This window comes from Phasianus colchicus, chromosome Z (assembly GCF_987193195.1).
Source record: "Phasianus colchicus chromosome Z, bPhaCol1.hap1.1, whole genome shotgun sequence".
NCBI lineage: Eukaryota > Metazoa > Chordata > Aves > Galliformes > Phasianidae > Phasianus > Phasianus colchicus.
In genome coordinates this window covers 29,939,666-29,958,254 of record NC_143476.1, presented here as the reverse complement: position 1 = coordinate 29,958,254, position 18,589 = coordinate 29,939,666, and the positions used below count along the sequence as shown (strand labels likewise).

Below are 18,589 nucleotides of genomic sequence, written 5' to 3'. Positions count from 1 at the left end.
TCAAGTCCTTTTCTGTTTTCTTTTTTTTTTTTTCTGTCAGTTCTGTTTTTTTCATGCCTTGATATGTGCATATGTTTGGGAATTTATCTTTTATCTTTCTGCATTCTGCCAGGCTCACATTTTCTTTCTCATCTTGTTTTCAAAAGAATTTCACGTATTTTTTCTATCTTCACTTAATTAAATACTCAGATTTTTTTTTTTCTTGTCTTTCTTACAATCATTTATGTAGGACATTCTGATTTTTTTTTTAGATAGTTTTCTGTGAAGCACACTGACATAGAAATGTGTAGCATGATTTAGCTTCCTTCAAACAGAGCATATTCCTATGGAAAATAAAACATAAGAAAATACTTGTTCTTCACTGACATTTAATAAAGAGGCCATTCCTTCTATTTTGGAAATTCTGAAAGGATCTTAAGTAGACCTTTCTTTGTTCCTAATAGTAATTTTCCTTGTCTTAGGCAACTGTATGAAAACCTATAGGTATTGTGCTAGTTCTTATTTCCTATTTGGACCTTTGTCTTTTGTGGGTTGCCTTGAGAATAGCTGAGATGTTATAGGTAGAGCAGGAAGTCTGGAACAGTCTTGCAATTTGATACTTAGTAATTACTGGTATTCACATGGGATTTCTGGGCTGGGATTCGTCAGTCATACTTAATGTGGTCTTGAGACGTGAGCAGTGCCACTTTGCTCAAACTGGGTCTGTCTTGGACCTTGTCTTTTGATATCATTCTCCACAAAAAAAAATGTTTCTTGCACTTTTCTCTACCTGCCAGCTCATGGATCATACAGTGCAGAGATGGAGATTAGGTGAGATGTAGCTATAAATGCAGGCTCTTTTTTTTGTTTTTTTTTTTTAATAGCCATACAGAAATTTATGGCTGTTTTGCAGTAAATTACTGTAATGGCAGGCTATTTTTTTTTCTTTTATATGCTTGGTTAAATAGGACAAGAGGAAATGGCCTCATGTTGCTTCAGGGGAGTTTTAGATTGGATAATAGGGAAATTTTCTTTACTGAAAGGGTTGTGAATCATTGGAATTGGCTCTCCAGCAAAGTAGTTGAGCCCCCATCCCTGGAGGTAATAAAAGACGTGTAGTTGTGGTGCCTAGGGACATGGTTGGATGGTAGACTTGGTAATATGAAGCTTGATGATCTTAACATGGGTGCCCAAACTTAAGATTTTATACGTGATCTTGGGCTGCATATAAAATATATAATGTAGTTCATGAGTATAAGTAACAAAACTTTTATGTATATATATAGAGAGAGAGAGAGAGAGAGAGAGAGACATTAAAAGAGAGAAACAAAACCATAAAACTAGTGGGATATTTGACCATGTTTTTGTGAAAATGATGCATCAGTGGTTTGACGGTAGTAACTGCAGTTCTTAGTGAATCTGAAGGTGTTCATCAGAGATTCTGGATGAAGTTTTCTCTTTTGGTGTTTCATCCTCAAAAACAGTTGTTCACAAATGTATGTACTGCCAAAAAGTGGTGACATAAATAAGGTATGGTCGTGAAGTGAAGGAAGGGTATTTCTCTCTGCTAAGATAGGGCTTATACAAGTCTGGTAAAGAGACATGTCTGATTGCAACTCCATACATTCCATTTGAAAACACAGGTAATGTATTTATGTTGACTGAAAACTGGGTCACAAATATACAAAAAAACCTAGTGATTCTTTCAGCAATCTTGAAACCTGTTCCAAAATTCCTTTATCAAAATGGAAGCCATAGCTACATATTTTTCACTGTTCACAGGACTGCATTTAGCTATGTACCAAAATGCATGTAATTGTTTGCCACAACTTAACTTGAGTCAGCACTGTGCTGCACCCACTCCTATCCCAGTTTCAGCACAGACGGTCTATGTGGTTGCTGTGAGCAATGGATGTGCTTCCAGAACTGGTTTGGCTGCTCAGTGGGTCAGAGCCACTGGGTACAGAATCACAGAATAGCAGGGATTGGAAGGGACCTTGAAAGATCATCTAATCCAGTGCTCCTGCTAGAGGCATAAATCAGGTCTCCAGCATGAGAGTTGATAGTTATGATTGGTCTTGTGGAAAGAGAGCACTCTGGATTCCACTTCACCCAGCACATCAGGCACCTAAAGCAGAATTCATGGAGTCATGGCAGGGCAAAGGCCTGGCCATCATGAGTGATGAGGCAGGTGGGGTAACTCTACTGTAATGGTGCAGCCCTGACCAGCCTGCAGTGTAGTAGACTAGTAAAAGTAGAGGGCAAGTCGTTCCACCATGCCCGATCTGCAGCTGAAAGATGTGACACTGAAAGAGAGAGAGCACACACAGTTACTTGCTGGCCCAAGGGTGAAAGAAACACCATATTACTTCAGCAGGGAGCCCTCCTAGCCCCACCTCTCAGTCATCTCCTGCTCCTTATGGTACAGGGTGAGTCTGTGGCTATGGCCCTGGCATGTCCTTGAGCTCTAAGTGCCCTCCCTGCACACCCTCCTCAGGTTGCAAGTGGTAGAATCTGAGGAAAAGACCTCAAGTTACACTGGAGAGGTTTAGATTGGGTATCAGGAAGAGTTTATTCATGGAGGTGTTGGTAAAGCATTGGAAAGTGCTTCCCAAGAAAGTGGTAGAGTCACCACCATCCCTGGAGGTGTTCAGAAGGCATATGGAAACGGTGCTTAGGGACATGGTTTCTTGTTAACCTGGATAGTGTTAGTTGCTTGGAGATGATCATACTGAAGGTCTTTTCCAAACAAAATGATTCTGTGATTCTACCTTGTTTGAACTCAAGTCACTACATACACTGAGCTTTATAAGAAGAAAGTATTAATGCATATATTATTAGTTAATTTCTGTCTTGCAAAAGTATCTAGTAGAAATGAGGGGAATAGTTTTATTTAAAGCATTAATGAAATATATAGCACCTAAGGTGGGCATTAAAAACATTTGAAATTTATATGACCTTTGAGGGTGCTTTTAAAATTACTTCAATGCTTGCTAAACATTGGGTGTTATTCATAATTTTATATGCAATGTGTTTCATATATATAAAAAATTAAACCTGCTAAAATTTTTAATATTTTTAGTAACTTCAAATGGCTGGGTCAGGTAGAGGAAGAGGACGTGCTTCATTTACGTTCAACATTGAAGCCATTGGCTTCTCTAAAGGTGCAGTTCTACCTGATGTTGTGTGTAAGCCTCCACCGTTATTTCCTGTAAGTATTGAAGCTTTCTTTAGCGCTCTCGGTGTTCAGGTAAAGTGCATTCTCTTTCATTTAGGTATTGGAATAAAGTATAAGAACGACTCTAAGAACTTTAGGTCAGTTTTCAAATACTTAATGTGAAAGATCAGTTTTTGCTGGTTATATTGTTATTGTTATCACTTCCTACCTATTTGCTAGCAGTTGTATCCCTCAGTAACCTAGATAACTTGTGATGTGTTTGTTCATTAGTCCTCACTGTAATTTGGTTTTCTGGACGCTACAGTAATGGAAACACTGAATTTTTGAACTTGCCTGAAATGAAGTTATACTAGTGTTTAAAGGTATTAATGTATCTGATTTAGAAATTTTCTGTTGATGCAAACACAGAAGGATTTTGGATGATCATCTTGTGCTTCTGTAGCCAAAATGTGAAAAATAATTTGAAAACAATAGAAAGATGTTTTATGTAATTAAGGATATTAAGATTGGACATTTTGGGTGTATTCAGAATGTATCAGAAAATTAAAGGGAAAGAAAAAGTAAGTTATTTTCTTACCAAGCTGAGTTTTGCTATGTAGTCAAACTTGGACAATTTTGAGGCTGAAAAGTAGTTTTTCAGTTTTACATGAGAATTTCCCCTTTATATGAAGACTTTATTGAAGTGCATGAAATTTTTCTCAACACATTATGATATGAAACTAACAAGTTTGACATATAATTGGTGCTATTCTGATATTTACCTGAATAAGTATTTCACACATGGTTTTGATTTACTGAAACGGATTTTATGTTGATGTCGTAGTCCATCATTTCCCTTATAATTTAAATTGCATGACTTCATTGATTTAAAATCATCTAAATTTTTCCTAGTGTGATTATTATCCACTTGATAGCGCTAGGATACTGAATTATATGTGACTACAGATTCTGCAGTTACAATCAGTGATGTAGTTGCCTTAGAATTATAAATCCCATATCCAGTGTATAACCTCTATCTAGTATATACACTGGAGAAATTAAAGATGCTTTTTTCCATTGAAAAATTGAAGTAACTCAGTGTAACTAGAACTGGTAAACATTGCATGAATTACATTTAATGATAAGTGTGATCTTACACCTGTTCACTGATTACACTGAAATTATTTTAAGCAGTGAATTGTTGATCATATTTACATATTTCTTATGGGCTTTTTTGTGTTATAATTGATTTCCTGTAAATGCAATTAGAAAACCAGTCAAGGTGCATCAGCATACCATCTGCATCACGAGAGGTTTAAAAGGTTGGCCAGCTAGCAAAAAAAGCTGAAATTTGTAAAGTCCAACTGTGGGATTTGTGATAATGCTTTGTGGTTTGCAACCAACCACTAGATATTGATTGTGCACCACATGTGAGGTGAGAGAAATATTATGTAGCTACGACATAACTGATTCCATCACTAGCCTTAGTTTGCCATATATTTTAGAAACTTTTTATTACATATCTTTCCAGTTTCAAGATTTATAGTTCAAACAAACAAAAATGGCCAGAAGAATTTAACAGTTCACTTAACTGAAAAAAAATTGTGATGTGTGTGGGCCTGTGTGCTGTCTGATTGTGATATGATATTAATCAAACTGTGTTATTTGGGGTAATCATACATAATGTATGAGGGGTGCTCTGGAAGTAATGCCTTCTATTTTATGATGTTGGCTCACACTGTCAGAGGCTGATGTTGGTGGTATGATAGTAGGGATTGAACCTTCCCACCCATATTCTGTTACATTTTATTGCTGTGCAACAGATGGCAGCAGAGGGGCAGTCTGACAGAATGGCATCTGACATGGAAGAGCAGATAAAGGAAAGGATTATCATTGAATTCTTCCATGAGCAATAAGTGGCACCCATTGACATTCATCGATGCTTGCTGAACACCTATGGAGACCCAACTGTGGATGTGAGCACAGTGAGGTGTTGGGTAGTGCATTCCAGCAGTGGCTACAGTGACAGTGGGTCACTTCTGCTGGTGCAGCGTTTTACTAGCACAGCTTGCAGGCTCTTGTTCATTGCTGGTGAAAATGCATAGTTAATGGTACTGACTGTTGAAAAATAATTTTGTTACCGAGAATTTGCTCCATCTTTGTATCTGTTGTAGTTTCCATGGAAATGAGTAGGAGGCATTTCTTCCAGAGCAATCTATACAGTTGAAATTCTGTTTTAGAAGAGGTTAGGGCCTGCTTTTCTTTGATTAGAGCAGGTTTCTGGTTAAGTTAGGTTGGGATGAAAAACTCATGTTGTTCTTTAAGAATCCTTTAAGCTTAACATGACTATGAATCACTGCTTCACAATTTTAATATTTTCTCCCTGATTGCCTGATGAATTTTTGTAGAAAGATACAAAAAGTTATGAAGTGTAAATTTAAACAGTTATGTATTTCAGAATGTAGTAAAGTGTATCTGCAATGTAGTATAATGCAAAGTTGCATTCTTTCATGATTATATGTGTTTATTGTAGTTTTTTTTTAGTGTTCCTGCATATCTGATGGATATCAAAGACATTGCAAATAATAAAAATAATTTGTACAGAGTACAGAAAATAAGCCAGTGCCTCTGAAAACAGGAGAGGATGAAGATTACATGTTGGCCTTAAAACAAGATTTTAGAGGAGCTATGAAAAAAATGCCATATTTTTTGGCAGTAGAAGAAAATCATGAAGGTTCGTTTATGTGCTTTTTATTTTTATTTCTGTCTTCAGTATTTATTCCATGAGGGATAATGTAGTGAAAGGCATTGTGTTGAAGATGTATTTAGTATTGATAAGGGAGAATGGGAAAGAGCCAAAGTAACATGATAGGAGTGCTCTCATTTATATTTACTGAAGTTGCAGGTCACCCATACAAGTGCTATAACTTGAAAGCAACTGCCGTGTTAAAAAAGCAAGGTATTCTGTTTGATATAAAGTAAGAAACATTAAGACTAACTATTTGTGGTTCTTTCAATTATATGATAATCAATACAAACTAAATAGGTATTACTACATGTTAAAAATACTGTAAAAATTTTGCATTGGAGCAAAGAAATCCATAATAAATATAAGATTTGAAATTCAGCTTCCATTTTAATTGTGTTGACATGAACTTAAAGCAATAAATATTTTAGTTAATAGCTGGACATTCTAAAACGTGCTCTTTTAGAACATAATTTTTTCCCCTGAGCCAGAAAGATTGGTAAGATGCAGCGAAAATCAGGAAAGGCTGAGAACTCACTTGAAATAGAAAGATCAAAGTGAAAGTAAATGATTTATTGAGGTTTGCATCAGAAGTAGAGCCAAAATTGAAGATAAAACTTGATCTTAGTGCATTAAAAGAGAATGCCTTTTAATTACATGTAATTAAACATTAACAGCCTTATTATTGTTTGATAAAAATAAATACTCTGCTACTTGATAAAAATTCATGCATCATTACACTTTTAAAATCCAAGCTTCCTGGTCAGAAAACAGAGCAGGGAAGGAAGGTCATAGTCTGTTTACTTTGCAGTTGCAGTATTTTAAACCTAGCAGTCACTGGGGCTTATTACTGGGAGGAGTGGTTTTTTTTACTTTTGCTTGTGACTTTTGCTTCTCTCTGTTATCCTTCTAAGTTCTGATTCTCACTACTATAAACACAAAGTGCTAATACAGGAAAAGAAGAAATATAGCATGTCAGGGAATGCTGTTTGTGTCAAACTGAAGGCCCAGTCTGTGTAATAGGCTGTCTCTATCAAGCTTTATTGTTTAAGAAATCTGGAATAGACAAATATTAGATAATCTTTCCATTGCTATAACAATGTGGTGATTTCAAATAATGATAACTCACATAAACTCTAAAACATGAGGTTTAATATCCATCCTGAAACCATCAAAGTATTTTCTAACTCTGAGTATTCATGGTAGAGATATGATACAGCTACACAGTCTTATTCCCTCTTGAGTGTGGACAAATTCTAGAGGTTCTTGAGACTGTATGCAGTTCTTTTTTTATTAGCTCTTTTTATTAGCAGAGTACAGTACTCTGATTAATACACCTTATTGATTGTCCGCTTGTTCTTGAACTAAAGTACTGCTTAAAAAGAAGAAACACACTGTAGTATGATAATATAGCTTCCAGTGTTCCCTGACCCCCTTAATTTTTTTTTTTTAATTTGAACATATATGTTTAGCCACATGTCTATGGTGTTTCAGTACCCCTTCAAACATTTTCTGGTGATCCTGAATTCCTACAGAGAGCATAAAATAGTTTCAGAGCCCAGAGTTCTCACAGCAGTCAGAGATGCTGACTGTGCAGCCAGGTAAACTCTTGGTTTTGGGGCAAGAAGAACAGGAGATCTGATCTTCATTTCTAAATCCTTTTATGATTGTAGAAGAAAAAAAAAAATTACTCTTTTTTAACTCATATATCTTTCATCTCTCATGTAAACAAATTTCAATCTTTCCAGATTCTTATCTCACCAGAGGCTTTCTGTGCTCTTGATCTTTATCAAGCTTGAAGTTTGTTATTTCCATCTGAGGCACAAAAAAGGAAACTGCTGAGCCGCTTTGAGAATGTTACCTCTGTTTTCCAACTTTGCCTCATGTGGTAGTTCTTACCCCTTAACCTTTGTTTCTGTATCCTTCTTTCTGAGTATTAGTGCTGACTATGCTCTTTAATAGAACTGCTAGCTTTGACTGTTTTTTTGTACAAAAATTGGCAATTGCAGGTAAGCAAGAAAAGAAGCCACTTCAGTTTCTTCTCAGTGTCTCCCTGAGGAAAAGTTGGTATCTTGCCATAACTCTCTATAGAACCTTTAGCTGCAGAAAAATACCTCTGTTTCAGTGGTTCAGTATGGTTATGTCAGTGGTTGTCTGCAGTTTAAATAGCTTGCTCTCATCTAATTATTCTTAACTGGTGTTTTCAATAATGTGGTTTACAACCCTTTTCTTCCCTGTATTTCATTTAAACATCTGGTAGGATTACAGGAGAGGCAAAGTGGGGACTGTTGGCAGAAATTTCTTAGATTGGCTTTGCTGCAAGAGCAAATGAATTCTTCTAGACTGCCAGCACAATATCTGTGAGCCAAATGGTCATTTGAAGAGTGAGAAGGGAAACATTTTAATTAGGTAGGACCAGCTATCTATCTTTCATTATTCACGTAGTGAAGGAAAGTCATGTCTAATAGTACCTGGCAATTTTGATGCATTAGTATACCATATGTAGATTTTCATCATTCATTTCAAACTTATTTTGAGCAAGTGGTAGGTGTATTCTCCATGTTCTCCATTTTCTTTACTTCCTAAGCTATGAATCATTCATATTTTTCCTGCAATACATCTGCTGTGACTGGGTGACTGTCACCTTGGCAGTGGTTTGGAATTAATTCATCAACTGTGAGTGGCAAGTCAGGCAGGTGTATTTTTTTTACTGATGGCATCAGCGGTTAATTCTTACTAAAGATCACTGAGTTGAAATCAAAACTACTGGTTTCTTTCCCCATGTTGCTGACAGTTTCAAACAGCATCTATGACGGCCATCTATATTATGTTCCCCTCCAGACACTGTCATTTTAGATACAAGCTTTTTGTTGCTTGGTTTTAAGTAGGTCTTCTGCTGCCCTTACCACAGCTAAGTTTAAAATTGAGTTTAATTTTGGTATCATCTTTTTCCACACTTTTCTCCAGTGAGTATGTTAGAAGTCTTCTACTGCATAGATCACAGTCTGTTTTTCATTTTTTGTACAATACCCACAAAAATAATCCCTGTTTGAGTAATTAGGTATTACTACAATCAGAATATATAATTTTGTGTTGTGGATATTGCAGTTGGGCATGGTGATTTGATAAGAAAAATTAAAACTGGTTAAAATTAGTTTTCTCATTAAAGATTGTGCAAGATTATTTTTTTCCAGTATGAATCCATATACCTACACTGTATAACTACTGTATTATTTATATTGCATTTCTCAATTTATTTCTTCTGCCCAGACTGAGGAAAAGTGGACAAAAACTTATTGTTAGAGTTGCAGAAACATCTTCTTGCTATAATGCAAAGGTTTGCCATTGCAGAAGTACTTTGAGCCCTGGGACTTGGTGATGATCAGTCATTCAGAGATGATTTCTGAGGCCTTCTGAGACCTTCTAATTCTGGATGCTTCTAGGCCTTATGAGTTCTAGGAATTCTGGATGCTTGTTAGGATTAGAATAGTGACAATGCCACTAATTTTATTTTTTTCAATCACAAAATGACAGAAAGGTTGAGGCTGGCATGGGTCCATCTGTCCCAACCTCTGCTCCAGCAGGAGCATTCAGAGCAGATTATCCAGGTCCATGTCCAGAAGGCTTCTGCAGATCTACAAGGAGGAGATTCCATAGCCTTTCTGGGAAGCCTGTGCCAGTGCTCCATCACCTGAACAGTACAGGAGTGCTGCTTGATGGTGAGAGTGAACTCCTGTGTTCCAGATTGTGCCCATTGCCTCTTGTCCTGGCACTGGGCACCACTGAAAAGAGCCTGGATCCCTCCTCTTTGCACTCTCCCTTCAGGTATTTATGGACATGGATGAGATCCCCCTGAGCCTCCTTTTCTCAAGGTTGAACAGACACAGCTCTTTCAGCCTCTCCTCAAAGGAGAGGTGCTGCAGGTACTTCAATATTTTTGTAACCCTTTGTTGGACTCACTCCAGTATGTCCAGGTCTCTCTTACTGGAGGAGCCAAAAACTGGACAAAGGACTCTTGGTGTTGTCTCACCTATGCTTCTGAAACTCTGGCAGCTTGGTGCAGTGACCCTGGGAGCCTATTCCAGTGCCTGACTGCCTTCTGAGCAAGGAACCTCTTCCTGACACTCAGTCTGACTCTTCTTTAACACCCAGTCTGACTCTCCTTTAACACAGCTTCATATTTACTGCATTCAACTCTGGTGTCCCCAGCATAAGAAAGATGTGGAGCTGTTGGAGCAAGTTCAGAGAAGGCCACAAGAATGCTTGGAGAGCTTTTCTATGAACAAATGCTGAGGGAGATGTTTAGCCTGGAGGAGTGAAGGCTTCAGGGAGACTTGTGAAGATGTGTAGCAGTGGCACAGGTTGCCCAAAGAAACTGTGGATGGCCTATCTCTGAAGGTGTTCAGTGGCAGATTGGATGAGGCTCTGAGCAACCTGTGCTAATGGGAAATGAATGTTGGAACTGGATGGTCTTTAAATTTCCTTCAAGTTGAAACCGTACTATGATTCTGCAGTTCCCTTGGGTTCTATTTCTGAGAGATTATTGTTCTGTTTTGAGAAAGCTGTAGACCAGAACTTCCTGGTCCATCTGCCACTCCCACCACATTTGTGTCATCAGCAGACTGCTGAGGATGTTCTCTGCCATCATCCAGATCATTAATGAAGATGTTAGACAGGACTTGGACCCAGTGTTGGCCTCTGGACTTCCAGCTAGGCTTCATACCTCAGATTACCACTCTGTGGTGCGCTGTTCAGCCAAATCTCAGTATGCCTCTCTGCCTGCCCTTCCAGCCCATACATCAACAATGGGATGGACAGAATGGTATTCCCTTGATGGAAAGGACATACCTTCAAAATGGAGAGCGATATTCTTTCTGGTTTTTATTATTTATTTATTCATTCATTCATTCATTCATTTATTTATTTATTTTTGCTTTGAGACCTAGACCTTTGTTTTGAAAACTAAAATCCAGGTTTTTTTAAGTACTTACTGTAAGATTAGTCCTAGGAATTACTATGAAAACTGTTACAAAATTGTTTTTAAGTGTTGTATAACAGTGCACGAAACTGCTTCATGTGGGGTGAAAAGGACATGCTGCATGTTTAATTACAGGAAAATATCAAAAACACTGTGGATTGCCTTTCTAATGGATTAAAAAATCTTTGCATCTTTCTCTACAGCAATTGAAAGGTACAGTAAAAAGTACATGGATGATGAAAAGGAGCATGCAGCATGGACCCCAGGTAATACCTGAGAATACCAAAGGCTGTTTTGGTATTTGCCTGGGAAATCTGTTCTTCTGAAATTGATTCCACATTTTAAAAATAATAAAATAGTACACACATCCTTACTAAGGCATGTATTGTTTGTTGAGAGTTATGCTCTTTTGGTGTTTTCAGATCAAAGGGAAGTATTGTTTTGTCTAGAAAAGAATAAATAAATGTGATTTTATTTTTTTCTCATTCAAAACAACTAATTCTCAACACAAAAAACACAAGCTTGATCTCTATAACTTTCCCTCTTTGTTATTTCCCATGCAAATACCAGTTCAGAACTGGGAAAAAATATAAAAGTTATGTACTAAAAAACCCCAGCAACATGGTTTGTCAGTCACTGTCGATTGATTTTATGACATTAAACTTTCACAAATATATCTGGATAGTTTACTACTGCAGACTTGATGATACTGTGTAATTTAGAGGACATCTGGGACACTGGAAGGGCTGAACTCTGTCTGACTGGGGTAGATGCCAGCTTTCATTGAGTGGGTAAAATGCTCTTTATACTTCGTCACCTAAAGTACAGATAAAATTCAGCAGAATCATCGGGATTCAGCAAAATCGTTGGGTGCTTAAACAATTAGACTTACAAACCCTATATGACCTTATATGACAATTAGACTTATATGTAATGGAATCAAGCACAACAGAGGCAGTCTTGCTAAGTGAGATGAGGAGGATTACAGCTGTAAATCATTGTTTATAATATTAAAGCTACTTTCTGTACAGATTGGAGAAGACTACCAAGAGAGATGAAGCCAAGGAAAAAGATGAAAAAAGGTAGATTATGTATTTTTAAAGATTTTTAAAGATTTTAAAGAAGACCTGCTAGAGCTGGTTAGATAGACTTAATGAATAGGGATTTTGGTAGCTTATTTTCTAAATAATTGAGTAGATTGCCTGGCTTTTAATAATTTGCTATCTGCTAATATGTAATACTGGAAGATTAAAAATGCAAAAATTTTTTTGTTTTGCAGTCTATCTGCTATTTAACGAATAGCTAGCTGTTCTCAAATTTTTGGTTTCTCAATTAAATTGTATATTATTTTGTTGACTTGTATTTTTTTATGTCTTTTATATGTAATTTAATGTAGGTTATTTTCTATTTCTCTGGTTTTACTTTTTTTGTTTATTTTCTTCTGCAGAATTGTGAACCAGATCCTTCAACAGCAGTTGGAGCTGGTATTGGTTGCTCTTTAAGGAAAAGAAATCTTTTTATTGTACAGCATCAGAAGTGTATTCATTTTTAAGAGTGTTTTTGTTTTCCAGTATGCATCACTATTATTTTTAGTTCTCTATAGAAGTCTGCTGCTTTGTTGATGTGAAACAACACTTGGCCTCCTGTATCTAGCTGTCTGTTACATACAATTGTTTACTTTCTTGCTCTCTTTGTCCAAGTCCTTCATATGTCATTTTTCAATTCACGGATAAAATAGAAAAAGGAAGAGGAATGTACAGTAGTCATGGAGACTGGCTCAGCTGGAAGCTTTTCTCTTTTAAGAGTGTCATTGAGAAGTGTGGTAATAAAGGTAGACAGCAAGATTCAGTTGAAATTAACTACTTATTTGCAAAATCCTTCAAGAAGAAATTAGTACATATCCATTTTCTTTTTTAAAAAAAGAAGAAATTGCACTGGCTTTTGTAAGCCTCCAGGCAATAATAAACTCCCCAAGATTCCATGCAATCATAAATGCCAATCCAATATCCCTTTGATATAGTAACATCCTGATTATCACAAAGAATCGCTGATCAATGTTTTCTTTATTTCCACTGTCTTCTGTGCATGTTTCTCAATTTGCTCTTAAAAGTACATTTTCTTACATAATTGTAACAGCAAAGATCAGCTGACCCCCTGGATTTGATTGGGTAAAAAAGCTGTTTCTCTAAAAGCAAAAATCATGAGGTTTCAGGTTTTTTGAGGGGAATCTTGGTGACATGGAGATCATACAGAAGTCATGTTACTTTTTGTTTTGATGACAGCCATGTTGAGTGACACTTCACTGCCTCACCTTTGTTCCACTCCATTATCAAGTGAATTTTCTCTGCGCTGATACACAGACAGGTTTCCTACAATTCTATTGTCAAAGATCGCAGAAGTGGTTTTGGGGTCATTACACTATATGTGTAGGGCTGGCTTCATTTTGACCCCCTTTATGACTTCCCTGAGTGTTTTAACTTAACACCTGGCCACGTCATTTACTGACATAACTTCAGGTAAGGTTTCATATCTCCCACACTTAGGCTGGGCTGTGGACCACAGTATCTGAAATATCAGCAGTGCCTCCAAAAAAAATAACCCAAACCAAAATTAAAAAAAAACACAACACAAGCAGTAAGCTCACTGGTTCAGTTCCTGAATGCATATGTATACAGCAATCAGATTTACTCATGTAAGACACAGCACTGTAAGAACAGCAGAGAAAGAAAACATTGTGTTACCTTGCTATTTTGCTTAAAGTTCTACATTCAAACGGTGGGCCTGTGCCTGTAATATTACAGTTAGTTCCAGAGATGCCCACCATTTAGTGAAGGCTTTTGCATATCTTTTTTTTTACTTCCAAGCTGTTTTTAGACATTATCTCTAAAAGTCTGCAGGTTTTTGTGCAGAGATGATCATTTTGAATCAACTTCCCTAAAGGCCTCCTTCATTCCGGATGTATTTGCTTTGATGTATGTGTTCATACATTATTACAGAGCTTGACTTCCCTCAGCTATGTGTGGTGCTTTTGTTGTTTAAACTGTTCCTGGGCAAAATATTGAAGTGAACAGTGTGTTATGACAAATGCTTTTGAGAAAATGCAATTATTTTCTTAGCAGCTGCTAGTGCTCTGTTTCCTTAGATATTGGGCCAAATAAAATACATACCACTTTGGACTACTGTCTGCTCCAGAAAAGCTATCTCCTCCTTCCATCAGCACACACTAATTTTCTTTCTACATTACTACATTTAGTGTACTGTAGTGTGAAAAAAAAAGGGTGCATGTTACATTGCTGCGTGGTCAGTAGCTGTCCGGTCATCAGAACCTGTATAACTGCACCAGTGTGGAACTTAGCCTGGCAGTTTTACTCTGCAGAGAAGAGCCATTGTGTTAGGTACAGTCCTTAGGTGTAAGTTTTATGCATGGCAGCACGGTACAGCAAGAGAGTGGAAAGACAGGTATATCATGGAAGCAGAACATTCCTAGCTTTGCTACAGTATTTCTCAGCCCAGAGCTCTTTGTTTCTGCTGGTCAAACTGCGCTCTGGAACTGAGAAAGGTGTTCCCAAGCTTGGAGTGCTGCAATTCAGACAGCTCTTACCTGGTTATGGAGTCATACTTTCAACCTTTGCTCCATCATATAATTAAGTAGGATGAGGATGAATTGTAGGGAATAAGTTGATAAAAACTTTGTCCACATAACAGTCATTTCTGGTCCAAAAGCCATTTAACTGCAGTAACCTGATTACTCCAGGGGAGCTCATAAACTCTCTGTCCGCTTTTTTTTTTTTTTTTCACTTAAAAAAAAAAAATCCTTTCTCAAGTGCCCAGCTGTCACTATTCTGTACATGCGTTTTATCTCCTCAGATGATAAAAAGTGACAACATATTTGTGGAGCTTTTTCCTAAAGTCTTAATTTATTGTGGGTAAGCGAAGAGCATTTTGTGAAGATAAATGCTGTAGTTTGATCACACCTTCCGTCAAATATCTGTATTAAATGAATTTCAAGCTGGCCCTGTAGACATCACTTAGATAAATCAGGCCAATATTCCTCTATGATTGATGTAGCTCAGAGCTGAAGTAATTTTAGTACGGAGAGTATAGAATTTTCATAGCAGTTACTACTCTTAAGATAGAAGCTCTTAAAAGCAAATGAAAGGATTCCTGTTATTTTATATACAAGAAAAAATAATAGTTATGTACTTTATTTCAGCAGGTGCAAAACCAAAAAAGGTAAAGAATTCTGAGCCTAAAAGTAACATGGATGTGTTGAAAAAAATTGAGGTAAGATGTGCTTAATCTTAGTGAATTGTACAACACAAATTACTGAAGGGAAATTAATCTTCTGATATATGATACTGTGATATGTTTTTGGGATAACCACATCAGCCTTTCTGGCCTGGTCTTGTTATCTTGACTGATAAAAGTTCTGCAATATAGGAGCACAAGGGAGAGGAGAAGGATAAAGCCTGGCAGCGGAGAAACTGGTTTTGTTTGTTTGTTTGTTTGTTTGTTTGTTTGTTTGTTTGTTTGTTTTAAATTCTATTTAAGGCCGAACACATCATTCAGTTGTTCTTCACAGTATAGCTATGTGGCCTAATTGTGAAAAGTAGAGCTACCTGAAGGAAGAAATTGATCCAGAAAATTTAAATTGATGGTTTTTCAGCACCTTACTGCTTCTTATTGGAAATATATCCATTTGTAAGTTGAGAGCAAAGAAACAGAGAGAAGGAGAATTTAGGAGGAAAGTGACCGTGATTTTGATGTTGACTACCACCATGTGGAAATGGAAAGCTGAAAGGTGAAATAGCCCTGTATTTTTTTCTTGATGATGTATCAGCAGTTTGGTGCAGATACCTTATAGTGGTTACATTTTATCAAGTATTATATGACTTTCTACTGTGAATTGTTCCAAGAGTGAATGGTAAAGGGAATGAATAATCTCATTTTATTGCACAAGATATGCTTTTTTTCGAATTGAAGCCCAATGACATACACTCCATAAAATAAGTTCTTATAACATTCTAGCATTTCACATCATGTTGTCCTTAACAAAAAATATTTGTACAGTATTGTGAGACTACTCATCTTACTTTTAATTGCAGCATAACACTTTGGTTGTGAGGAGGGTACACTGTTGCCATAATGTTAGATTATGGTGTAAATGAAAATGTCTTCTAATAGGAGCTGGAAAAGAAAGATGATGAAGAAGAAAAATCTGACGATGAGAAAGACAGAACAAAAGATAAGGAAGGTGAAGATGATGAAGAAGCTGAAGAACCAGAGGAATATGATGAAGAGGAACATGAAGAGGTGCTTTATTTTTTTTTCTGTTTACACCAGATCAGATCACAGTCATTGAGCAGTGTGTTGGCTGTCCCCAGCTTTTCTGAAGCAGAGGGAGAGCCATGGGGAAAGGCACTGTTCAATTAATTTTCCCTGTTGTAGTACACTGTGTTGTAGTTATGCAAGTGTTTTAGATTTGTTACTCCCAAACAGCTCTGAAATAAAAAGCTGGCCAACAGGAATGTGTCCTGCCACAAATGATACATGAAACTACTTATTTTCACCATCAAAACAGGGCACAACATTTACATTTTAAAAGGTTCCTTTCCTTTCAGAGATACCAAAAAATTAATGTTAATTTTTCATATTTTCTTTCACAAGAAAGGAACTTACTTTAACAATTCAAAAATTGTGCGCCCAACTAGTTTAAAACATATTTCTTCTATAAATTGTCTCCTTCATGAGACTGATAATATAGTGATTATATTTTGGTCTGCAATATGTTTTTATTTAGGAAAATGACTACATTTCTTCATACTTTGAAGATGGAGATGACTTTGGTGCTGGCAGTGATGACAATATGGATGAAGCAACTTATTAGCTGTTGTTGCTAGGAGGTGTACTGTTCAAGGCTTACACTACTTGAAATAGAATCCTGGAGGTAGGCTGAGTATCACTGACAAAACTAATGCTTTAGCTCTCTTGGGTTTAAGCTTACTCTCCAAAAATATATGGAAAAATTTTTTGTAATTGTTTTACGCTGTAAAATGGGATCCCGGATCCCACATCTTGTTCATTTGCCATGTTTTGCAGATATGCACTTTTTAAAGCTTCTCCGAGATGCCTATTGATGGAACAAGCTATATGCCAGTATATGGCCTCTGCACAGAAAAAGAATGTATCCATTTTTGTGGAATTGTGCCTAAGCATTTGCACTAGTCAGTTCTATGTTTTAGCTGTGAAATTCGTCATAACTGGAGCAAAGCAAAAATAAAGCTGGATGATTTTATGGATGAAAGCTGCCCATATTTAGCAGCTGACTTATTTGAAGGAATTCATGTTAACTTCCGAATCCAGGTGACTGAAAATAATTGATCACTAAGCACTTTAATATAAACTGACTTGAAAGAACTGTAGGAACACAGACTAACAAGGTAATGAGTATTTTGAAGAGGTATTGTTCTAGTCAGCAGAACTCTTTAGTATATTATTTAAAAGGAATGATAATATTTAACAATATGTTTACATTGCCTGTATGCATCAGTAGAAATGATTATTAGGGGTAATTTCATTTAGAAAGAATATGTGACAGAATTTAAGATTGAGAAAGTATGCAATTGTGTTTTCACCAGTGGCATGCAGTTTGAACTCCTTCTCAGTTTCTCTGCCTGTTAAGGCAATATTAACTGTCCTACCTCACACAGCTGTTAAGTGAGATAGCAGATTATATCCATGTAACGAGGCATTTACTTACTTTTCTACAAAACAAACAAAATTTACAGAATGAAAACTAATAAAAAAGCACATCCATGCAAGAGAAATATGTGGTAAAATATTTTGATTGTGAAAAATTAGGAAAACATGAGTGCTCAGAGTAGGAAAACTACAATGTTTAGGAACTTTTTTTGAGAACCAACAGCCAAAATGTTAAAAATTTATTATTGAGTTTAGAAACTAGAAGAACACAGTGACAGAGCAGTCTCTGCATCCCTTTGTCCCTTGATTATATAAAATATTTATCAATGTTATAATTTATCAGTTTTGTTGTAACATGAATGTGCTGTTCCTTGTAACAGGTTCTATTAGCAGGATTAATGAAAATAAAATGTTTTATGAGTAAACCAATTCTTTTGCCAGTTTTCTTTGGAAACATGGCATTTTGTCAAGCAGTACTTTAGCTCACAGCTGACTAGAAAGTAATACTGCATTATTTTGTGGACTCTTCCATGCAATAAGATACAGCATTCTGATAAATTACTTATCAGTTCTAAAGGAAATTAAAATGCAATGTATGTCACACTTCAGAGGTAAACTAATTGTATTTTGAAGAATGTTCAATAAGCAGTCTGCTGAATTATATAGGAAATGTATTCTGTTCATTCTCTTTTGGCAACATACATACTAGCAGCTGTTTCTTCAACAGTTGTGCCCATTTCATCTATGTGGTACATAACAGAAGGCATTGTAAACAAGACAACTATGTTGAAAGGTAAACAATGAGAGAATCCCTGCAACTTGAACAAGGAAAACAAATAGCGTGCTTTTGCCAAGGGCAAAAGAACCAGAGGGTAAACATTGGAAAAGCAATGCTAAATGTGTTACAATTTGGCCACTGCTGTGAGTCATGTGAGCACGACTTTTCTTTGGAACAGACGACTTTCTTCATTCATCACCTTTAAAAGGTTAACTATGGTCGCATCTGTTCTACACAGAAGCAACCACC

The 18,589-nt window shown here is 36.5% G+C and overlaps 1 protein-coding gene across 1 annotated transcript; it reads left to right on the top strand.

Moving 5' to 3' along the window:
• Positions 1-219: 219 nt before the first annotated feature.
• POLR3G (RNA polymerase III subunit G) lies at positions 220-18,041 on the top strand. Its single transcript, XM_090130804.1, has 8 exons — positions 220-810; positions 3,062-3,190; positions 5,741-5,870; positions 11,064-11,126; positions 11,892-11,942; positions 15,074-15,144; positions 16,045-16,173; positions 16,661-18,041. The coding sequence occupies exons 2-8, from the start codon at positions 3,071-3,073 to the stop codon at positions 16,745-16,747; spliced, it is 651 nt and encodes a 216-aa protein (XP_089986930.1). The 5' UTR covers positions 220-810; positions 3,062-3,070; the 3' UTR covers positions 16,748-18,041.
• Positions 18,042-18,589: the final 548 nt, after the last annotated feature.

Coding starts and splice junctions, on each gene's coding strand:
- POLR3G (XM_090130804.1), top strand. CDS start 3,071: ATGGCTGGGTCAGGTAGAGGAAGAGGACGTGCTTCATTTACGTTCAAC. Junction 11,127..11,891: donor GCATGCAGCATGGACCCCAG/GTAATACCTGAG, acceptor CTTTCTGTACAG/ATTGGAGAAGACTACCAAGA. Junction 11,943..15,073: donor AAGGAAAAAGATGAAAAAAG/GTAGATTATGTA, acceptor ACTTTATTTCAG/CAGGTGCAAAACCAAAAAAG.